This window comes from Marmota monax, unplaced genomic scaffold (genome assembly GCF_021218885.2).
Source record: "Marmota monax isolate L192 unplaced genomic scaffold, Marmota_monax_Labrador192_F-V1.1 WCK01_AAM20220418_F8-fsc00019, whole genome shotgun sequence".
In the NCBI taxonomy this organism is placed as follows: domain Eukaryota; kingdom Metazoa; phylum Chordata; class Mammalia; order Rodentia; family Sciuridae; genus Marmota; species Marmota monax.
Window position 1 is genome coordinate 5,537,172 of NW_026695242.1, and position 23,512 is coordinate 5,560,683.

At 36.9% G+C, this 23,512-nt stretch overlaps 2 protein-coding genes and 1 non-coding gene across 19 annotated transcripts in view; 2 read left to right on the forward strand and 1 right to left on the reverse strand.

The window, feature by feature from the left end:
• Usp54 (ubiquitin specific peptidase 54) overlaps nucleotides 1-23,512 on the forward strand; it is a 128,938-nt gene that overhangs the window by 56,894 nt on the left and 48,532 nt on the right. For 16 of the 17 annotated variants that reach the window (XM_046419831.2, XM_058577921.1, XM_046419832.2 and 13 more), the window contains one exon: nucleotides 2,517-2,609. In XM_046419831.2, the coding sequence (XP_046275787.1) occupies nucleotides 2,517-2,609 (93 nt within the window). Of the gene's footprint in view, nucleotides 1-2,516; nucleotides 2,610-23,512 lie in introns of those variants that run through there. The other variant, XM_058577923.1, reaches the window with a different exon arrangement.
• On the reverse strand, nucleotides 7,948-9,661 carry LOC124076076 (protein Mis18-alpha-like). Its single transcript, XM_046419848.2, has 2 exons — nucleotides 9,308-9,661; nucleotides 7,948-9,260 (listed from the first exon to the last, which is right to left on the reverse strand). The coding sequence occupies exons 1-2, from the start codon at nucleotides 9,633-9,635 to the stop codon at nucleotides 8,893-8,895; spliced, it is 696 nt and encodes a 231-aa protein (XP_046275804.1). The 5' UTR covers nucleotides 9,636-9,661; the 3' UTR covers nucleotides 7,948-8,892.
• On the forward strand, nucleotides 16,105-16,211 carry LOC124076158 (U6 spliceosomal RNA). The gene has a single exon (XR_006846264.1). It is a non-coding gene; the product is annotated as a U6 spliceosomal RNA (small nuclear RNA).

Below are 23,512 nucleotides of genomic sequence, written 5' to 3' on the forward strand. Positions count from 1 at the left end.
TGCTGATGTTATGTTTCTGGTACTCTTTTAAATATAATAATTGACAGTGTGAATCATTTTTTTAAGTTTATCAGTGTGATCTTAGGCAGGTCTTTTTATTTTTGGAATTCCAATTAACTTATTTATAGAAATGGGAATAATAATGATACTAGAAACAACAGTAACTATAACTACTGCTATTTACCTACTTAAATAGTATTAGTTAATAGTTCAGGTGATCTTTCTACTTGCTTATTAACTTTTATCCTAAATAGGATACTACTGTTTCCTTTTTGAGACAAGATGTCTTATCACCCTAGTTGTATTTCTCTAGTACAGAGAACAGAGTTCTTTCTACAAGTTAGAGACTTTCAATGTTCATGTCTCATATATTTAAAAAAAATTTTTTTTTTTAGTTGTAGATGGACACAATATCTTTGTTTATTTATTTTTATGTGGTGCTGAGGTTCAAACCCGAGTGCTTCACAGGTGCAAAGCAGGTTACTCTACCACTGAGCTGCAGCCCCAGCCCCTGTTCATGTCTCATATTCATGTTCTCTAAAGAATAGAGTTCAGTCTTTGTTCTCTCCTTCATCTTCTCTCTCTCAGCCTTCCTGTATTGGCTCATGATCATTGTGTCTGGTTAAATATGCTTGAAAAGAGCTAGAGGAAAGTAAATTCCCTAAGGTAATTATGTACCCTGGGAGTTCCCTTTTTCTCTTGCATGCCACTTTAGTGGTCTCAGAATCTCAAAGCTTCTCCTCTGCCTATTCAGGCCCACAGAGTATTTTGTTTATCCCCTCTGGTCCAATTCTCAAGTAATTACTTTCTCTTCTTTTCTCTCTGTTATTGTAAAAGTAAACAAAGTTTGCTATCCAAGACAATTACGCTTGTATGAAATTATTAGCATGATGTCTCAGATTTAGTAAGAAAATAGTTTGCTATGAGAGAAGAAAAGATAGCACAATGTATTTGCTATAAAGGATCCTGGACTAGGAAATTAGGAGACTTGGATTCTTATTGTAGCACTTTTATAGACTAGCTGCATGACCTTGTACAGGTAATACTGAGTTTCTCATTCATAATACAAGAATCTTGTAAGCTTATCTATATAATAAAAGTTTTATACACTTTCTCAATTTTCAAGTTTTTATTTGGAAACATTAAAAAATTCTATGTTGTCAAACCTATAGAAACAGCTTAAGTGTTTTTCCTAAAATTTCAGATAGTTAGATAAGGTTGATTAGATTTTTCTCCCAGATAATACATAGTAGTTTTTTTCTTTTTTTTGGGGGGTGGGGGTATCAGGGAACTCAGGGGCACTCAACCATTGGGCCAGATCCCCAGCCATATTTTGTATTTTATTTAGAGACAGGGTCTCACTGAGTTGCTTAGTACTTCGCTTTTGCTGAGGGTGGCTTTAAACTCGTGATCCTCCTGTCTCAGCCTTCTGACCCACTGGGATTATAGGTATGCACCATGGTGCCAAGCTATCCCTAGCTTTTTTTTAAATTTTGAGATGGGTCTTGCTAAGTTGCCAAGGATGGCCTTGAATTTATGAGTCTCCTTCCTCAGACTCCCAACTGGCTGGGATTATAACCATGTGCCACTGTGCCCAGGTTGTATTGGAATTTGTCTGATGTTTTTGTCATGATTAGACTGGGGTAATGGATTTTGAAGAGGAAGACCATAGAAGTAAAGTATCATTCTTTTACATCATATCATGAGTACATACTATGAATATGATTTATCATTGTTGATATCACTATTGTTTTTATCCTATTGACTTCAAGAGATCACACCTCAGAAGTTAAAAAATTGTGAATTTTTCATACTGTAGTCCAAGCTGCTCCTCCTTCTGTTTTTTCTCCTTCCCCCACCCCACTCCCAGTCCCTCACACCTGGTAGGCAAGCACTTTCTCACTAAGTTATATCTTTAGCCCTGTTTATTTTATTTTGAGATTTACTAAGTTGCCCATCCCAGCTTTGAATTTACAATCCTCCTACCTCAGTCTTCTCAGTAGCTGGTGTTACGGATGTGAGCCACTACAGTTCAAGCTTCTGTTATAAGTTTTAAAATATATTTGCTTTTCTTGTGTGGACTATTAAAATAAAATCTGTATTCTACAGTGTTTTCTATTTTTCCTTTGTCGTGGTGGGGATCAAACCCAGGACTTCACACATGCTAATTGAGTGCTCTACCATTGAACTATATACCTAGCCCTATTTCTGCACTTTAAATCTATAAATTTCTTCTTCAGGATCACATTTCATATATGTCAGACCATGGTTTTTTTTTTTCTGTGTGACCTTTATTTCATGTTCAAATTAATGTTTTCACCAAAATACTTTCATTTATCCTCATGTTATTTACCTCACCTTTTTTTGGTGTTTGTTTTAATATATTAGGATGAGCTTTTCTCTTGAGAATAAAGATTGCTTCTCCAATCATTACTTATGTATGCTTGAACTGTTGAATTTAGAATTAAACAGTGGCTTTTTATAGAGAAATGAAGTGTTTTCACTTTTTTTGCTAGGTTTTGTGGCACCTGGACATCTTTCGTCGTAGCTTTAGGCAGCTGACAACTCACAAATGCATGGGAGATTCCTGCATCTTTTGTGCTCTCAAGGTAAAATGCTTCAGATTTGTTTCTTCCACTGTCTTTAGATTGTCAAATTGTCCATATTGAAGGGGTTTGATTAATGTCAGAGTTTGTTATTGAATTATCTGCCTGTGGTTTAGAGCAAAGATTGATGTGATTAGTTTTGTTTGCTTCAAACTAATTACTTTGGTAGTCTTTTTCTTCTGAACCTTTTTTCTTGTATAGCTCTATTTGACATGATAGGATTCTATTCAGGTGGGCTTCTTCTTTGAGTATTAACCTGAAAAAACAATATTAAATTTCACATTGAAAGAATAAATAACTAAGGGTTTTTAATGAAAGTATCTATTGTGTGTTAAAATTTTCCCATTTTGTAATGTTTACCATTATCACATTTAATAGATTCTTTTTTAAGAAAGAATATTTGGGCTGGGGATGTGGCTCAAGCGGTAGCGCACTCGCCTGGCATGCGTGCGGCCCGGGTTCCATCCTCAGCACTACATACAAACAAAGATGTTGTGTCCGCTGAAAACTAAAAAATAAATATTAAAAAAATATTTATTTTTTAGTTACCTTTATTTCTATGTGGTGCTGAGGATTGAAGCCAGGGTCTCACAAGTTTGAGGAGGCGAGCGCTCTACTGCTGAGTCACAACCCCAGTCCTTAATAGATTCTTTTTTTTTTTTTTCTTTTTTTTTTTCAGTTGATGGACCCTTATTTTATTCATTTATTTTTATGTGGTGCTGAGAATTGAACCCAGTGCCTCAGACATGTGAGGCAAGTGCTCTACCACTGAGCCACAACCCCGCCCCCCCCTTCCCCGGTTAATAGATTCTTTATATCAATTCTCCACCTCATGTTTTATCTGGCTCTAAGGTTTTCATATCTGAAAAAAGAGGAAAATTGGGATTTGTTTAGAGATAAGGAAAATGAGAGATTTTTATATCAGATTATACACACACACACACACACATACATATATATGTATTTTTGTTTGTTTGCTTTTGTTCTTTTTTGGTGGGGATATCCGATATTGAACTCAGGGGCACTCTACCGCTGAGCCACATCCCCAGCCCTATTTTGTATCTTACTTAGAGACAGGATCTCACTGAGTTGCTTAGCACCTTGCTTTTTTCTGATGCTGGCTTTGAACTTGAAAACGTACTGCCTCAGCCTCCTAAACTGCTGGGATTAATTATAGGCCTGAGCCACCATGCCCAGCTCAGATTTTAGATATATTGTTAAAGAGAAAGAACTATGATATGTAAAGGACCATATATTTACCAGCATATAGGTTGCTTACGTATTTTTGGTCCAGGTATACAATAGATTATTTGTGTGTGGACAAATTTAAATCTTTCATATTGAGTTACTAAGTTTCTAGAGTTTTGTTTTGTTTTTTTGTCTCTTGAAGTCTGGATTCTTGGTTTGTCATAGGGATACTTCATGTGATCTTCATATATTTAATTTAATTGCTTTTATATTTTAAGTAGAACTTGTGACCAGAAAAATATAGAATTTCCCAATTATATTGGTTATTTTTCAGTTACTGACTCAAAAAACTTTTCAGCACATATCACTTTAGAGTTTTATTTTCCTTTATTTAAAATTGTAGATGGACATAATACCTTTATTTTATTTATTTATTTTCATGTGATGCTGAGGATTGAACCCAGTGCCTCACACATGCTAGGCAAGCACTTATACCACTGTGCTACAACCCTAACCCTGCTTTGGAGTTTTAAATCCATGAATAGGACCTTAGAAATAGTTAAATGAGTCTTTTGAACTTTTTTTTTTTTTTTAAAAGAGAGAGAAAGAGAGAATTTTTTAATATTTATTTTTTAGTTTTCAGCAGACACAACATCTTTGTTTGTATGTGGTGCTGAGGATCGAACCCGGGCCACACGCATGCCAGAGGAGCACACTACCGCTTGAGCCACATCCCCAGCCCGAGTCTTTTGAACTTTTTGCCACTTGGATCACAAACGTCTTTCTTTTTCTATCCTAGTTGGAACCATTGTAACTTGTAGCAAAATATAGAATATAGGTTGGTTAATTGAAGAATTAAAAAAAGTGTGTGTGTGTGTGTATATGTATATGTGTGTATTTTAATACTGAGAATTGAACCCAGGGGTACTCTATCACTGAGCTGCATCCCCAGACCTTTTTATTTTTATTTTATTTTTTTTTTTTGAGAACAGGTCTTGTTATGTTGCTGAGGCCGACCTTGAACTTAAAACCCTCCTGCCTCAGCCCCTAAGTAGCCGGAATTACATGTATGTGGCACTATGCCTCACCCCAGCCCTTTTTTATCTTGTGATAGAGTCTTGCTAAGTTTTGCAGTCTGGCCTCAGACTTTTGATACTTCTGCCTCAGTCTCCTAAGTAGCTGGAATTACAGGCATGTGTTACTGTTGCCAGCTAAATATGATTTTTTTTTTTGCATTTAAATAACATTTAATGATATGGAAACAATATCCTGATAAGTGAAAAGCCTAAATATAAAACTGATTTTATGGGGTGGAGTTGTAGCTCAGTGGTAGAGCGCTTGCCTAGCACATGTGAGGCACTTGGTTTAATCCTCAGCACCACATAAAAATAAAAAGGAATAAAATAAAAGTATTTAAAAAGAGTAATGTTACAATATAACCCTAACTTATTAAAATTTTCTTTTTGCCTTTGTATATCAAAAGCAGGGTGTTTGGAAACCATATATTAATAGTGATGATATCTGAGCTAAATATGAATTTTAATATACCAAATCTTTTAAAAGTTGACTGTAATATTCCCTATGTGTCCATTCAGACAGAAATGCATTCAAAAGAGCATTTGACCTGATTTTCCAAGTCATACATTGATTGATATTAAGTATCTTATTTTAGATAATTTCAGTATCCCCTTGGTCAACAAGACCAAGAGAAGTCTGATTTGTGGTATTAAAACTATTCTAGGGAGATACTTTCTAGGTAGATGTTAATCCTGGAATGATTCTCCTGAAACTGGAAACTCATATTACAAAAAGGAAAGAAGGAATTATATATTTTATATGACCATTGACATTCCCTCCCTCCCCCCACCCCTTTTTTGTGGTCCTTGGGGTTTAACCCAAGGGAGCTCTACCACTGAGCTATACATCCAGCCTTTTTTACTTTTTATTTTGAGACAGGGTCTCACTAAGTTGCTGAGGCTGGCTCAAACTGGCAATCTTCCTGCCACAGCCTCCGGAATCACTGAGATTACTGGTGTGCACCACTTCACTATCTTCTAACATTGCCTCTTTGACTAGTTAGAACTGTCCAGGAGGGATTGTGGAAAACTGTCTGCCACACTTGTTTTGTTTTGTGGAGGGACAAATTGTCAGTTTAATATAAATCAGTATCATATAAGCCAGAGAGATGAAAACCAACCATCAGACATTGCAGGATACGCTCTGAGAATCTGTTAGAACTGAGGAAATTTCTTCAGTCCCTTTCAGAGGAACAGTTGCTTGTGATGGTAGGTTAAATGAACTTTGGGGATCAAAGACTATAATTTGGGTCTTTATAATCCTGGGGATGTTAGAATTCTCACGTTCCTTGGTACATTACTAAGGAAAATAAATTAGTTGGTGTATGTGATGCTAACTAATTTATTTTCCTTATTTAGTGCTTGCTTCGGCAGCACATACACCAACTAATTTATTTTCCGTATGTGCTTCTGTTTTATGTTGGGAGTATATAAAATACCAGTTTCTTTCCCCCAAAAGTACTTGTTCGCCCTCCAGTGATATATATATATGATAATTGGGCTGTAGTTTGCACACATTTCATGCTTTAGATGGCATTGTTTGTATTCTTTTAATTTTCCAATTTTTAATTTGAAAATTATAAACAGACTTATAATGCAAATGGATTAATGTGAAAGTGCGAATGAGTTCAATTTAATTTCATTATTATTTACTTATTTTAAATAAATTTTAATTTATTAATTTTTTGGCACTGGGGATTTTTTAAAAATTGCTTTTATTTTTTAAATACATGACAGCGGAATGCATCACAATTCTTATTACACATATGGAACACAATTTTTAATATCTCTGTTTGTATGTAAAGTATGTTCACACCAGTTCATGTTTTCATACATGAAAATGATGTCCATCACATTCCACCATCATTGCTGACCCCAAGCCTCCTGCCTTCCCCTCCCACGCCTCCACCCTACCTAGAGTTTGTCTATTCATCCTATGCTCCCTCTCCCTACCCCACTATGAGTCAGTCACCTTATATCAGAGAAAACATTCGGCATTTGTTTTTTTGGGGATTGGCTAACTTCACTTAGCATTATCTTCTCCAACTGCATCCATTTACCTGCAAATGCCATGATTTTATTCTCTTTTATTGCTGAGTAATATTCCATTGTGTATGTAATGCACATTTTTTTATCCATTCATCTACTGAAGGGCATCTAGATGATTCCACAGTTTAGCTATTGTGAATTGTGCTGCTATAAACATTGATGTGGCTGTGTCCCTGTAATATGCTATTTTTAAGTCCTTTGGGTATAGACCAAGGAGAGGGACAGCTGGGTCCAATGGTGGTTCCATTCCCAGTTTTCCAAGGATTCTCCATACTGCTTTCCATATTGGCTGTACCAATTTGCAGTCCCACCAGCAATGTATGAGTGTACCTTTTTCCCCACATCCTCGCGAACACTTATTTTTGTCTTCATAATAGCTGCCATTCTGACTAGAGTGAGATGGTATCTTAGTTTTGATTTGCAGTTCTCTAATTGCTAGAGATGATGAACATTTTTTCATATATTTGTTGATTGATTGAATATCCTCTTCTGAGAAGTGTCTGTTCATGTCCTTGGCCCATTTATTAATTGGGTTATTTGTTTTTTTGGTGTTTAGCTTTTTGAGTACTTTATATACCCTAGAGATTAGTGCTCTATCTGATGTGTGAGGGGTAAAAATTTGCTCCCAAGATGTAGGCTCTCTATTCACCTCACAGATTGTTTCTTTTGCTGAGAAGAAACTTTTAATTTGAGTCCATCCCATTTATTTAATCCAGGGACACTTTATCACTGAGCCACATCCCCAGCCCTTTTTATTTTTTATTTTGAGACAGGGCCTCACTAAGATGCTGAGGCTAGCTTTGAACTCATGATCCTCCTACCTCACTCTTTTGAGTTGCTGGGATTATAGGTATATGCCAGTATGCCTGGCTGAATTTAATTTTAGTAGCTAAGAAATTTAAATTATTAGAATCACCATAGTTTTTTTTTTTTTTTTTTTTTTTTTTGTTTTTTTTGTTTTTTTTTGTTTTAATCTTTATTCTCTTCCTGGTCATAAAAATAATACATGCTTACTATTAATAAATGTCTTACACTACAGAAAACCAAAAAAAAAAAAAAAAAAATTCTCCCAGAATCCTACCCCTAGAGATACTTATTACTCTCTGATAAATTTTATTAAGCATATAGTAGTAAATAAGTAGCATAAAGTGGGACCCTTATATACATTTGTGCTTCTCTGTTCTTGTCTAAGTTTCCACATGGTTCTGACAAATAACTCAATAGACAGGTTCTCCAGAGAACTTTAAGCATTAGTTTTTAAAGAAGATTCAATCACGCAAGATGCAGAAAAAACTCTTTAAGGGCCGGGGCTGTGGCTCAGTGGTAGAGCACTTGCCTAGCATGCGTGAGGCACTGGGTTCGATTCCCCTGCACCATAAAAAAATAATAATAAAATAAAGGTACTGTGTCCATCTACAACTAAATTATATTTATATATATATATATATATATATATATATAGAGAGAGAGAGAGAGAGAGAGAGAGAGAGAGAGAACTCTTTAAGATTTTTACCATTCACTATTTAATACTGTCCAAAGTATTTTTTTAAACATTTATTTTTTAGAAGTAGTTGGACATAATATCTTTATTCTATCTATTTATTTTTATGTGGTGCTGAGGATTGAACCCTGGGCCTTGCACATGTTAGATGAGAACTCTACCGCTGAGCCACAATCCCAGCCCACTGTCCAAAGTATTAAAAGCAAAATTATTCTTTAAAAAATAGAAAATCAATAATAATGAGTCTGACACAGAAAGAAAATAATTCTAAAAACTCAGCCCAGTTTCTTATCAAAATACAAACTCCTAAATTTCAATTCCAGCAAGTATCACAAAGTAGCTTAAAAATTCTAATGTGGGAAATAATCACCTCTTTGCCATAAAATACAGCTGCAGAAATGATTCTACAATTCTTCTCATTTAAGACATAATGGATGGGAAAGAACAAGAGACACGCAACATGGAACAGAGTTCAGCTTTTGCAGCTCATAAAGGACAATTTTGATTCAACCTCCCACAGCTTCGTTTGCAATGCTTTCAAGACATCTTCCATCTGTTTTAGAGACTTTTCTATTTCAACTCGGCTTTCAAGATTAAAAAGCTCTTTATCTTCTGGCATAATTTGTTTTTCAGAGGACCCTAAAGTATAACTTTCAATGGCTTCAACACTGAGGCAAAACAAGTCCCTCTTATAATCTAGATTCTTGGGAGTGCACCTGAATACATAGCCAAGATGGAGGGAGCAACCCGCACAGTACAGGGTCTCGAGAATGCAACCATTTTCATCTTTACGTTTGGAAAGCTTCTGCTCTTTATCCACAGAAACATTACAGGAAACACCTGGGAACCAGGCCCCAGCCCCCCCAGCGCGGCCTGCCCGCACTGACAGCGCAGCAGGATGCAGTTGGTGTCCTCCTGGCTGGTGACCCAGCTCAGCGAGTCGCCCAGCGGACGCCGGCAGCCAGAGCATAGGAACACCAGCGGGGGCTCCGCCGGGGCCGCCTCCTCGGGAAACTTCTCGGTGCTGGCCTCGGAGGCGTCTGTGCTCACGGAGTTCCACATGCTCGCCCACTTCTCCAGCAGCCGGTGGCGGCCCGAGTCCTCCGAGAGCCGCCTGCCCAACAGCGACGAGTCGTTCCTCTTATCCTTGAGGTCACCCGCGCAGCAAGTGGAGGTACACCCTCTGTGACGATCCAATGACCAAGAGCCCGCCATAATCTACTCACCATAGTTTTTAATTGGTAGTCCTTCATTCAAACTATAGGGCTTCACTTTTTGAGAGAAGGTAAGAAATGATAAGTGTATGGAGGAGTAAACCTGGGAGGGACCATAAGTGCTTAGATTCTCCTGAGGGATATCTCTTATTGTTTCCCACTTTAAAACTGTTTTTATAAGTGTGGCACAGGGGCATATAATCCCAGTGACTTGGGAGGCTGAGGCAGAAAAATCACAAGTTCAAGGTTAACCTCAGTAACTTTTTTTTAAATATTTATTTTTTAATGGGACACAATATCTTTATTTTATTTATTTGTTTTTTGTGGTGCTGAGGGTTGAACCCAGGGCCTTGCACATGCTAGGCAAATGCTCTACCACTGAGCCACAACCCCAGCCCCTCAGTAACTCTTAATAAAGCCCTAATCAGGTTGGCAAGACCCTGTCACCAAAAAAGAAGGGGGGGGGGGGTGGCGGCGATGGGATGTAGCTGAGTGGTAGAATGCCCCTGGGCTCAATTCCTTGTACCCCCCCTAAAACAAAATGAAAACAATAAGTTTATCATTAATTAGATTCTAGTCAGTGTAATAAGACAAGAAAAATTAAAAAGAAAAGATATAAAGACTGGAAAGAAAGAAAGTTGTCATTATTTGCAGAGGAGGTGATTGACTATTAAAGAGTGAGAAATGTAGCTCAGTGGTAGAATGCTTTGTTAGCATGTGTGAGGCTTTAGATTCAACCCTCAAGACTGGGGGGAAACAAAAGAAGAGGTGATTGAGTATTAATAAAATTCCAGGACTGGGGATGTAACTTAGTGGTGGACTGCCAGTCTAGCATGCCTGAGGCCCTGGGTTTGATCCCTAGCAGTGAGAAAACACACAAAAAACAAAACAAACAAAAAAAAAAAGAAAAGAAAAAGAAAAGAAAAGAAAAAAACATCCAAAGAGGCAAAGGAAGTGGCTCGCACCTGTAGTACCAGCTACTTGGGAGGTGGAGGCAGGAGGATTTCTGGTGCCCAGGAGTTCAAGTCCAGCCTGGGTAACATAGTAGACAACAAACAAAAGCTCACCTTGTTTTTGAAATTTTGTTACAATGGAATGATTCTGTTTAAAATTTGTGTGTCTTTTTTAGTTGATATATTCAAAATCATCCATGTGGGGGCTGGGATTGTGGTTTGGCGGTGGAGTGCTTGCCTAGCACATTCGAGGACCTGGGTTTGATCCTCCACACCACATAAAAATAAACAAAATAAAACTATTAAAAAAATTACCCATGTGGTATGTAGTTCCAGTTTGTTTTCATTATTATATGGTATTTCTTTTTTTATTTAATTTAGTTATACATGACAGTATAACTTTGTCTAGTTTAACCACCATTTGACCCATTATTTGTGTAAATAAATCAGTGTTTGTCCATCTTATTGCTGGTAGTCATTTGAATTGAATTGTTTCTAGTTTTGTATTTTTATGAACAATTTTGCTAAAGAGCATTCTTATACATATGTATACACATATCTTTTGTGTACATGTCCAGGAACAGGATTAGTGGATCATAAAATTTATGTTTTTAATGTTTTTAGATAATGTCAACTGTTTTCCAGTATTTCCATATGTTTTACAATATGGTGGTGTTAATGTGTATTCTGATCATCAGTTTTTCCTGGAAGCTGAGAAAAGTCAATTCTGAAATTTGTATGACAGTGAAAAATAAGACTTTCCTGAAGAGTAATAACAAAGTGAACAACTTGCTGAATGTATTGGTCACAGTATTTATTTCTCATTCACATTACTTGCCCATTGTACATTAGTAGGGAAACCTTACAAATTATAATCAGTTAGTAACTCAGGTGATGTAGGAACCTAGCTTGACATGATAATAGCTTTCTTATTATCATGTATAACTGCCATTTTACCCACCAGCTGACTCTGGCATGCATTTTGAATCTTATATATTGGATAAATAAAATTGTTAAGATAGCCTGGTGCAGTCGTGCATGTCTGTAATCTCAGTGGCTAAGAAGACTGAGGCAAGAGAATCGTGAATTCAAAGCTAGCCTTAGCAACTTAGTGAGGCCCTAAGTAACTCAGCAAGACCTGGTCTCTAAATAAAATTTTAAAAAGGGCTGGAGCGGGGCTGGGATTGTGGCTCAGTGGTAGTATGCTCGCCTAGCATTCATGAGGCACTGGGTTAGATCCTCAACACCATATAAATGTAAAATAAAGATATAGGTCTACCTAAAACTAAAAAAAATATATATATATATATATATTTTTTTTAAAAAAGGGCTGAAAGGGCTGGGGTTGTGGCTCAGTGGTAGAGTCCTTGCCTGGCATATGTGACGCACTGGGGTTAATTCTCAGCACCACATATAAATAAATAAAATAGGGGTCTTGTGTCCATTTACTATAATATATAAAGAGCTGGAGATGTGGCTCAGCGGTTGAGTTCAATCCCCAGTAATCAATCAATCAATCAATCACCCCCCTGAAAAACAAACTATTAACATATATCAGTTAAGAAATAATTCAGGCATCAGTGGCAGAGACAAAACACTTAGCTGACACCCCCACCCCCGCTTTTTTTGGCCACATTCCCAGCCCTATTTTGTATTTTATTTAGAGACAGGGCCTCACTGAGTTGCTTGGTGCCTCGCCATTGCTGAGGCTGGCTTTGAATTCACAATCCTCCTGCCTCACAGCCTCCCGACCTGCTGGGATTACAGGTGTGCCCCACTGTGCCTGGCAGTCTTTTTTTTTTAAATAACTTTATTTTTATTTATTTATGTTTTTATGTGGTACTAAAGATCAAACCCAGTGTCTCACGTGTGCTAGAAAAAGTTCTACCACTGAGCCACAACCCCAGCCCCATGTTAATAGTTTTTGAGAAAGCCTAGGTACATTCCAGTTGGCCATAGACTAACTTTGTCTAGTTTAACCACCATTTGACTCAACTATCCCTCTCCTTGGCCTATACCCAAAGGACTTAAAAACAGCATACTACAGGGATACAGCCACATCGATGTTTATAGCAGCACAATTCACAATAGCTAACCTAAATAAAATACCCTTCAGTAGATGAATGGATAAAAAAATATCCTTCAGTAGATGAATGGATAGAAAAATGTGGCATATATAAACAATGGAATATTACTCAGCAGTAAAAGAGAATAAAATCATGGCATTTGCAGGTAAATGGATGCAGTTGGAGAAGATAATGCTAAGTGAAGTTAGCCAATCCCCCAAAAAACAAATGCCGAATGTTTTCTCTGATACAAGGAGGCTGATTCATACTGGGGTAGGGAGAGGGAGCATGGGAGGAATAGAGGAGGAGAGGGGAGAGGGGTGGGAAGAGAAGGGAAGGGGCATAGGGTTAGAAATGATGGTGGAATGTAATGGACATTATTATCCAAAGCACATGTATGAAGACATGAAATGAATTGGTATGAATATACTTTGTATACAACCAAAGATATGAAAAATTGTGCTCTATATGTGTAATAAGAATTGTAATGCATTCCGCTGTCATATATAAATAAAAAAATTAAAAAAAGAATTACTCAGAAATACACACACACACACACACACACACATACACACCCCTTCCTCCCACTTTGGGGTGCAGGGATCTTCCTTTCTTGCTGCCACCCAAGACACAGTGCTGTTCTTAATGTGCTAATAATTTGCAGTCTTGGATATTTGTCTGCCTCCTTCTTTGTTCTCTTTGCATATTCCACCTTTGGCGGCTAGTTCTTGGACACTATATTTCTCTGAATTAGGTACCAAAGCTGCAACCCTTTTGAATATTATTCGTTGCTAAGTTAGAGGGACAAAAAGTTCTATAGAATTTTGTGTGGGAAATTTAAGTGTTCAGCAGTTCTCTTCTACTCACAGCTCATTAAGCAGAATGAATCATCTTGACCTGTTGAACCAAGTGGATCAGGAAGTATGATTCTTTAATGATCCCTTGGGCAAGCAGTATTGATGATTATACTTTACCAGAAATCAAAATTTATAAAACGGTAGTAAATGTTACTTGTAGTACAATACTATTTATAAGTAAACAAATGGAATAAAATCAAGATTTCCGAAACAGATATATTAGAGACTTGCCACTTGCTTGTGAACCAAAGATAAAGTGAACTTTTCAATAAACGGTGCTTAGATAATTGTTTACTCATAAAGGGGGGGGGGAGAAATTAGATCCCTACTTCATATTATACAAAATTTAAAAATTTTTAGAACTATGAATTTAAAAATGGATACATTTTACTATAGAAAATTCAATAATTTCTCTTCACCAAAAAGACTCCATAGGGAGAGAATAAAGATAAGGCTATAAGCTGGACATATCGGTTCATGCCTGTAATTCTAGAAGCTCAGGATGGTGAGGAAGAAGGATTGCAAGGTCCAGACCAGCCTTGACAATTGAATGAAATCCTGTCTTAAAATAAAAAATAAAAAGGACTTGGGATGTAGTTCAATGATAGAGTGATCCTGGGTTCAATCTCCAGCACAAGCAAAACAAAACAAAAAAGTGAGGGGGGTTATAAACTAATTGGAAGGAGAATACCTGTAGTATGTACAATCAACAAAGAATTAGTATCCAGTACAGAACTCCAGAGAAAATTTCCTATAAAGAATGAGTAAAAGATAAATGAGTCAAGAGAAAAATGGGCAAAGATATAAACAGGTATGTTTCAGAATAGGAATCTCAAATGATCACTAAGTATGTGTAAGATGTTCACCCCAATTAGTAATTTAAGAAATGTAAGTTAAAACATTCTTTTCAGGGGCTGGGGTTGTGGCTCAGTGGTAGAGCTCTTGCTCAGCATGCGTGAGGCACTGGGTTCGATCCTCGGCACCACATAAAAATAAAATAAAGGTTATTATGTCTACCTAAAACTAAAAAAACAAATATAAATCAAAAACAAACCCAATACTTTTCATGTTGATAGGAAATTAAAAATCTGATAAAATTAAATGTTTCCAAATAGGTAGAATAATGAGAATTTGTATACATATATTGTTAGTTGGAATATAAGTTAATGTCACTACTTAAGAAAACAGTTTGTCATTACCTGGTAAAATTGAACTTGCATATAACCCAGCAGTTCTATTCCTATATAGGCATTGTAGAAGATTTCTTGATACATAATATCAGATATACTCAGGAATGTTGAAAGTAGCATCTCTAGTGATTACAGGAAAATAGAAACAACCTGTTCAAACTACTGTAGAATGGAATTTTAAATTATGGTTTATCCCCATAGTAAAATACTATATGGTAGCAAAAATGATGACTTGCCATTACATACATCAATTTGAATTAATCTCAGAAACACCACATTGAATGAAAAAAAATCAAGTCACAGAAGATGGTGGATTTAAGATAAGGTTAAGCGCTTCTGGTTCAATCCCCAGTACCCAAAACAAAACAAAACAAACAAAAAAACGGGTAAAAAAATAAACATCGTTTAGGGATACATGCCTAATAAAACTGTAGAGAAAAAGGTAGTGATTTTCACGAAAGTCAGAATAGTAGTTGTTCTGGAAGGTATAGTGAGAGGAATGTCATTATTTGGGGATTTTCAGTCTCCTTAATTTCTTAAATTGAGTAAATGGATATGTGGACATTTATTATTCTTCTGTGCTATGTAAATAAATGTATACGTGGATATATAATGTTTGCCCCTTTTTTGTGGTGTGTGGGGGAGGGTACTGGGGATTGAACCCAGTACCTGAACTGGCACTCTGTCTCTGAACTACATCCCCAGTCCTTTAAATTTTTTGTTTTATTTTGAGACCAGGTCTTGGTAAGTTGCTTGCTTTGAACTTACTATCATCTTGCCTCAACCTCCCAAATTGCTGGGATTGCAAACATGTGCTTTGTACCTAACTGTTCATGCTTTATTTTTAGGGGGTGAGAGGGTACTGGGGTTTGAACTCAGGGGCAACCACTGAGCCACATCTCCAGTCTTATTTTGCATTTTATTTAGAAACGGGGTCTCAGTGTGTTGCTTAGTGCCTTGCTTTTGCTGAGGCTGGCTTTGAACTTGTGATCCTCCTGCCTCAGCCTCCCCAGCCACTGGGATTACAGGTGTGCACTATTGTGTCTGGCTATTGGTGCTTTTACTATTTTATAACCTTTAAGTGCCTCCTAGTTATCTCTTAAATCACTTAAAATTGCATGATTATAGACTTTTTAAAGCCTAATTCCATGCTTCTTTTCCTCTCCTTTACCAGGTACTCTGAATTTCAGCTGTGATAGCAGATAGCATACCTGGTATGCCTATTTCTTGACAAATTTTAGGTGTCATTCAGTTTGCCTGCAGTGTTTGCTCTCCTCAGAAGTTACTTTTTTTTTTTTTTTTGGCGTACTGGGAATTGGACTCAGGGCCTTGTGCTTGCTAGGCAAGCACTCTACAACCGAGCTAACTCGAGGTAGTATATTAGCATCTTAATCAAGAAAGTATGTGCTCGCTTCGGCAGCACATATACTAAAATTGGAACGATACAGAGAAGATTAGCATGGCCCCTGCGCAAGGATGACACGCAAATTCGTGAAGCGTTCCATATTTAAAAAAAAAAAAAAAGTAATTTTAGGGCCTGGGGATATAACTCAGTGGTAGAGTGCCTGCCCATCCCCCCACCTCCAAAAAAGTAATTTTTGTGGATAAGGGATGTGGCTCAGTGGTATAGAGTTTGCCTGGCATCACAAGGTCCTGGGTTCAATCCTTAGCACATATACCCCCATAGGCAATTTTAGGGTTTATGGGAAGAGCTCAGTGGTTGAGCACTTTCTTATCATATGTGAAGACCTGGGTTTAAACAGTTTCCAGAGCTACAAAAGAAAACAAAACATTCTGTGTCTTAATCTTTGACTTACTAATATTTATCTTAGCTGAATGAATTTTTAAAAAATATTTATTTTTTAATTGTACACAATACCCTTAATTAATTAATTATTTTATGTGGTGCTGAGGATTGAACCCAGGGCCTCATGCATGCTAGGCAAGGACTCTACCGCTGAGCCCCAGCCCCAGCCCACTGAATGAATTCTTAGGAAAGTATCTTAGCTCTTCTTCTCTTTTATTGTTCCTCATGGTGCCTCGCACAGTGTCTGTACCATAATAAAAATACTCTACTTTGCTGGGTTGATATACTCTTTTAAAATAGTTCTTGGATTTTAGTTACAGTTTTTAGTACTTTTTTTTTTCTCTTTTTCCTTCTATCTTTCTTGACCTTTCTTACTCTTTTTTTAATTAAAGAGATCTTTATATTGTGACTTTTGGTCTCACTTTTAAAAATTCTACTAATCTAGGGCTTCCTGCCTTGTTTGGTAAAGGAAAGGTAAAATAATATACAAATGTGTATAATGGTATGTGTGTATGTGAATGTACTGGGGGAATGAGATTGGTGGTAGGAAAGATCACCAAGGGAAGAGTGAATTCCCGGGATTCCGTTAGCAAAGTAATCATCTGGTATACTATGGTTAAGTTCCATTTTACTTTGTGCTGTTTACAGTGTGGGAATAATTATATATTTAAATCCCCCCCCCCCTTTTTTCACTGCTTCCTACTTAAAAATTGAAGGACTATTTGGTAAGACTAATAAAATTCCTTTTTTCTGGCTCTTCATAACTTGTTTGCATTCTTTAATATTAAAGTTGATATTTAAAATTCTTATTAAGTAGAATTTATTATTATTATTATTATTAATTTTACTTTCAAAACAGGAAAGTCCAAAATTCCTCAATCTGAAGTACTCTATGTACGAACTTGCCATTCTGTAAAGTCAGATTTCATTACGTTAGTGCACAATTGTTCTTTCTGGTACCCACTGTTAAGGAAAAAAAAAAACCACATACATGTACCTAGATGATCAAAGAGTAGCCAACTTTCCAATACTTGATCTTTCAGCCCTTCCATGTACAGCTAAAAGATATGTACTCATCTTCTTTTCCCAGTTATGTGCTTCACCTTGCACCAATCCCTAAAATGCACTTATTGTTGGCGTTCTGTGAACATCTTTTAGTTCATGATGTCTTTACTATTTTTGCTTATTTCTTTTGCTCTGTAAACAGGGCAATATTCCTATTCTTTGTTATCCTCACCAGGTAGAATAGAATAGGTTGTATCTGGTGCTTATAATTGCTTTATGGGGACTTGTACATAATATTTATGATAATCCATTTATTTTGATTCTGTAAAACATACTGTTTTTTCTCTTTTACTTGGTTTTAAGTCAGTATAGTAATTTCAGCCTCAAAATCTTATGTGTATGCAAGTTACTAATGATGGTTTTTACTGAAAAGAATTTGTGTCATTGTATTGTTCTGCTTACTTTGAACTATGATGGCTGTCAACTCTGGCTTATTAGCAAATAAAAGGTTGTTTACTAATTACCTCACCCCCAAATTTATTCCCACCTAATATCATTAAAAGATTTTTCTTGACCTAAATTGTCATTGCCTAGAGCCCAGAGCTCTTATTTATTATTCATATTGGATCTGCTCTTATACCCTCCAGCCCCCAGAGTATGACTTTACTTTGGTGTTGGCTTATTTATTTATCTCTGTTCAGGGGAGGAAATCCGTCCTCTGTACTTAGTATGCTACAAAGATTTTGTTCTCCTTCCAGGGATTGTACTAGAGGCTTTGCAGTGCCAGGATGTAGACAGAGTGTGTTTTGTTATATGCAAAAAGAATGTTGCATTGATTGATTAAATTCAACAAATCTTCTCAATTAGTGATTTTTTTTTTCCTCTTAAGAATGCTAGTGTAAGGCATAAAAGCTGGGGAATGGTGCTAGTAGAGGGTGGTTGCTAGGGATAAAATAGGGTTTTGTAAAGGAGGTGACCCAGAATATCTGTAACTAGAGACAAGACAAAGACTGTTCTTATGAGGCAGGCAGGTATCTGTTCTGCTGATAGACTACTTGTTAATTGGGGGAGATTTGAGAGTTCAGGGAGCAAATCCCTTAATGTTTTTTGAGTTGTACCATGTAGCTTTTGCTTTATTGGGTACTGAAAGATAAGTACAGAGGATAAAGTGGTGGAAAAATTACTAATTGTTCATTATTTATCTAGCCTTTCCTTTTTGTACATAGTGGGAATGGAAGGTTCTTCATTTTCCTTCATGGCCAGTGTCAGGGAAGAGAGGAGTAAACCCATTATACTGGACTGAGTTTTTAAAGGAGGAGATTATATTTGTAGCATGTTCCCTGGAAATTTTAGCTAGTAATAAACAGCACACATATAAGAAGTATATCATTATGTCTGATTCAGATGTCATCTACTAATGTTTAACTTTCTTCTTTTGATTACCTGTGGATATGAGTATATTTGTGTTGGTCTTTTGATTAACCTTCCTTACTAGAAAGTCCTAGTAGGCTGTGGCTAATCTGAATATTCTCAACTAATTTAACCATTGATACAACTTGAAAGTATAAAACTGAATCCTTTGTTCTTTTTTAAAACTTGGAGTTCAGAATTGTGCATGATATTCAAATAGAAGGTATAATTGTAAGGAGAAATGTAGGAGACCATCATGATTGATTCTTTCCTTTCCAGAACTTTTGGCAGAGTCTAAAACTTACACAATTTCAAAATCTTTGCATTTCCAGAAGAGTCCCCTCTTTTAATTTCACTAGTGGGGTAAGAGGATATGGTATTGATTTTTTAAATTTGATTTGAATATATATTCTTTGTATCGTTGAGGGTGCTGTATTTTCAATTATGGCGAAAATTAGTAAATTGATTATTATATTGTATAAAATCTCATCATTAGTTTATGATTTCCCACTAAAGGAAGTACTGTCTTCTGGTAAATTTTGCCTATCCTTGTCTCTGTGTCCCTCCCTTGGTCCATTGTCTTAAAATCTTGTGGTTTCTCTCTTTGTATGTATGTAGGTGGCTGGCTGTTACACCTTATTAGCAGGAATGAGTGTGATAAGTAGCTTTTGATAGTCTCTAACCTTACTACTGTGTCCAAAATAATGGGCTTTGAATTAAATGTAAATAAAACTTTAAACTCAGGCTGGGGTTGTAGCTCAGTGGTAGAGTGCTTGCCTAGCAGGTGTGAGGCACTGAGTTTGATCCTCAGCACCACATACAAATGAGTAAAATAAAGGTAAAAAAACAAACAAAAAAAAGATTGCATCATCTAAAAAAAAAAACTAGGGAGATATGATGTTGATAAATTAATTTAAAGGGACCATTATAGTTTACATGGATGTTTTTCTAATCAGGAAGCTTAGAAGACAGCTGTTTTTAGACATAAGGTTTTTAGAGAATTCCAAGGGAGAAACTAGCCAGCTGTTTTTTTGCCTTCCCCAAAGGAGGTAACTTTTTTTTCCCCTTATACTGGAGATTGAACCCAGGGACGCTCTACAACTTAGCTACATTCCCAGCAAACCCCTTACACTTTTTTTTTTTTTTTTAACTTTGAAACAGGATCTCTCCTTTGAGAGAGATCAAACTTTGAACTTGTGATTCACCTACCTGAGCCTCTCAAGTCGCTGGGATTACAGGTGTGTACCACTGTATCCTCCTCCAAGAGTTATTTTTTAGAGGTATAATTTGAAATATATACTGATAAAATATGGCATTTGTTTTAAAATAAAGTCCTTTGTTATTGTTTTGGGTGCCAAAAGGGTGTACGTTTATTTACTCTTACCTGTCCCCCGCCTTGAAAAAGAACTTTCAGCATTCTTCTTCTTTTTTCCCCTGGCACAGGGAATTGAACCCAGGACCTCATACATACTAGGCAAGAATTCCACCACTGAGGGGCTGAGATTGTGGCTCAGCGGTAGAGTGCTCACCTAGCACATTTGAGGCGCTGGGTTCGATCCTCAGTACCACATAAAAAGTAAATAAATAAAATAAAGGTATTGTGCCCAACTATAACTAAAAAAAGTTTTTTAAAAAAGAATTCTACCACTGAACTATATACCCCTAGCCCTTTTAAAATTTTATTTTGAGACAGGCTTTCACAAAGTTGCCCAGGCTGGCCTTAAACTTGTGATCCTCCTGCCTCAACCTCTTGTCAACATTCTTTTGAACATGCAAAAACAATGAAAGTTTTTTTTTTTTTCCTACAAACATCCTTGATGACTCTTCTTTCTATTTTACTTCCAGAGAGTCTTGTTTACAAACAGACTAGATTAGCACATTTAGGTTCTTTGATTTCCACAAAGTATGGAGGAAAGAGTGATTAGAAGGGCCAAAATGAGCAATGTACAAAGCCCATATCAAAAAGAGAGACCCCATTCTGACTGGAGTGAGATGAAATCTTAGAGTGATTTGCATTTCTCTAATTGCCAGTGATGATGAACATTTTTTCATGTGTTGATTGATTGTATATCATCTTCTGAGAAGTGTCTCTTTAGGTCCTTGGCCCATTTATTAACTTTTTTTTTTTTGGGGGGGTGTCTAGTTTTTTGAGTTCTTTATATACCCTAGTGATTAGTGCTCTATCTGATGTGTGAGGGGTAAAGATTTGCTCCCATGATGTAGGCTCTCTATTCACCTCAAACAACAATAAGTATTGGCGAGGATGTGGGGGGAAAGGTACACTCATACACTGCTGGTAGTAATGCAAATAGGTGCAGCCAATATGGAAAGCAGAATGGAGATTTCTTGGAAAATTGGTAATGGAACCACCATTTGACCCAGCTATCCTTCTCCTTGGTCTATACCCAAATGACTTAAAAACAGCATACTATAGGGACACAGCCACAAAAATGTTTATAGCAGCACAATTCACAACAGCTAAATTTTGGAACCAATCTATATGCCCTTCAGTAGATGAATGGATTAAAAAATGTGGCATATATACAAAATGGAATATTACTCGCAGTAAAAGAGAATAAAATCATGGCATTTGCAGGTAAATGGATGGAGTTAGAGAACATAATGCTAAGTGAAGTTAGCCAATCCCCAAAAAACAAATGAATGTTTTCTTTAATATAAGGAGGCTGATTCATAGTGGCATAGGGAGTGGGAGCATGGGAGGAATTTATGAACTCTAGATAGGGCAGAGGGGTTGGAGGGGAAAGGAAGGGGGTATGAGGTAATTAATGATGGTTGAATGTGATGATCATTATTATCCAAAGTTCATGTATGAAGGTACAAATTGGTGTGAATATACTATGTATACGACCAGAGATAGGAAAAATTGTGCTCTATATATGTAATAAGAATTGTAATGCATTCTGCTGTTATATATAATAAAAAAGAAAAAAATTAGAAAAATAATAATTAAAAAAAAAGAGAGAAACCCCAAGAATTGAGCAAATGGCAGGGCCTAAAGTGTGTCATGCCTTTGTAGAAGGTATTGTTGGACACCTGTCAGGGATGAAGTAGCCTCTTGACTTGGGCTCTTTCCAAAGGCTGTGGGCTCATGAAACATTGAAACTACGACAGCCTCTCTTCTTTACCCCCCCCCTCTCTACTTATGACTTCTTTTAAATGGAAGACTAAGAAATCTTGAGAGAGAAATAAACCACTGTTCTCTGCCGGCAAGGGTCTGTGTTTTAGGGGAAAAAACTTAAGCAACAGCTGCATTGGTAGATGCCAAAAATCAAGGACTTTCTGTCTTTATGACACTTCTGTTTTATTTGCATGGTTTTTACTAATCCAAATAATTACGTGCTCATGTGGAGAGAATTGTTTGCTACTTCATCCAAGAGAGATGGGTGGGGAAGCACCTGCTTTTAGTCATTAAAATCTTGTTGCTTTTGTACCACATCCAAGAAAATAGTTAAGAGACAAAAAGTAAATTGGTATTTTATGAGAATGAAAAGAAGACCTCTTTGGTTTCAACCTGTGAAAAAGAGCAGAGAGAAACCTCAAAGGTGGGATTTTTTTTTGCTTATTGAAATGAAACCATTAGGGACACCACCAGGAAAAATAATTCCTGGGTTTTGGTTCTTCCTGCTCTTTCTTTCTGCCATAGAACTCAGCAATTGGAAGAATACCAGTTTTTGTTCCTTATTGGTACTGCCACCTGTTCTTACTGCTGAACTAAATGTTCTTGGCTTTCTTTGGTGTGAACAGGATCTCCCTCTGGGAAAGGTGGGAGGAGGGTAAAAAAGGGAAGGAGGCCCGTTCCAGCCCCTGTGCTCATGTGAGAGGGACACACAGAGGTTAGTGTATTACCCTAACAGAGGGGCTTTGTGCTACAGCTTCTTCCAGAGCTGGAGCTTCACAGATGCATGCTGGGCAAGCTCAGCCTGCTTTATCCATAATATACTTGCTTCTTCCTAACAATAGTACGGCAAGACTGACAATAATAATTAAAATAAGAAAATAAAAAAGATTCAGTCAGAGGCTTTTCTGAATGCATTCAGATACTCAGTTCATGTGGAGAAGGTTGCCTATAATTAAGAGGTGAGAAAAGAATATGACAGAGAGAGATCGATGCCATTGAACACAAGATCCAAATCTGTTATTGCAGATCTACTGTGGGTGCAGACAGAGCTCTGACCCAGACCTTTTCCTTTCTCTGCTGAAACCTAATTATCTAGGTCATGGGAAATCTGTTTCTCTTGCGTGGGAGCAGCAGAACAGAAAATAAAGTAGTCGTTCCCTTATCCAGTTCTCAGAGACTTAGGAAGTAGCTCAAGGTAGAAAAATCTGAGTGAGGGCCTTTGTTCAGCATAGGACAGTGGTGGACTGACTTTTTATTTTTAGTAACTTAAAGTTACTCCTAGGGCAGGGGTTGTGGCTCAGTGGTTGTGGCTAGAGTACTTGCCTTGCATGTGTGAGACACTGGCTTCGATTCTCAGCACTCTATATAAATAAGTAAATAAAGGTTCATCAACAACCAATAAAAATATTTTAAAAATTACTCCTAGGGCTGGGGTTGTGGCTTAGTAGTAG

Coding starts and splice junctions, on each gene's coding strand:
- LOC124076076 (XM_046419848.2), bottom strand. CDS start 9,635: ATGGCGGGCTCTTGGTCATTGGATCGTCACAGAGGGTGTACCTCCACT. Junction 9,261..9,307: donor CAACTGCATCCTGCTGCGCT/GTCAGTGCGGGC, acceptor CCTGGTTCCCAG/GTGTTTCCTGTAATGTTTCT.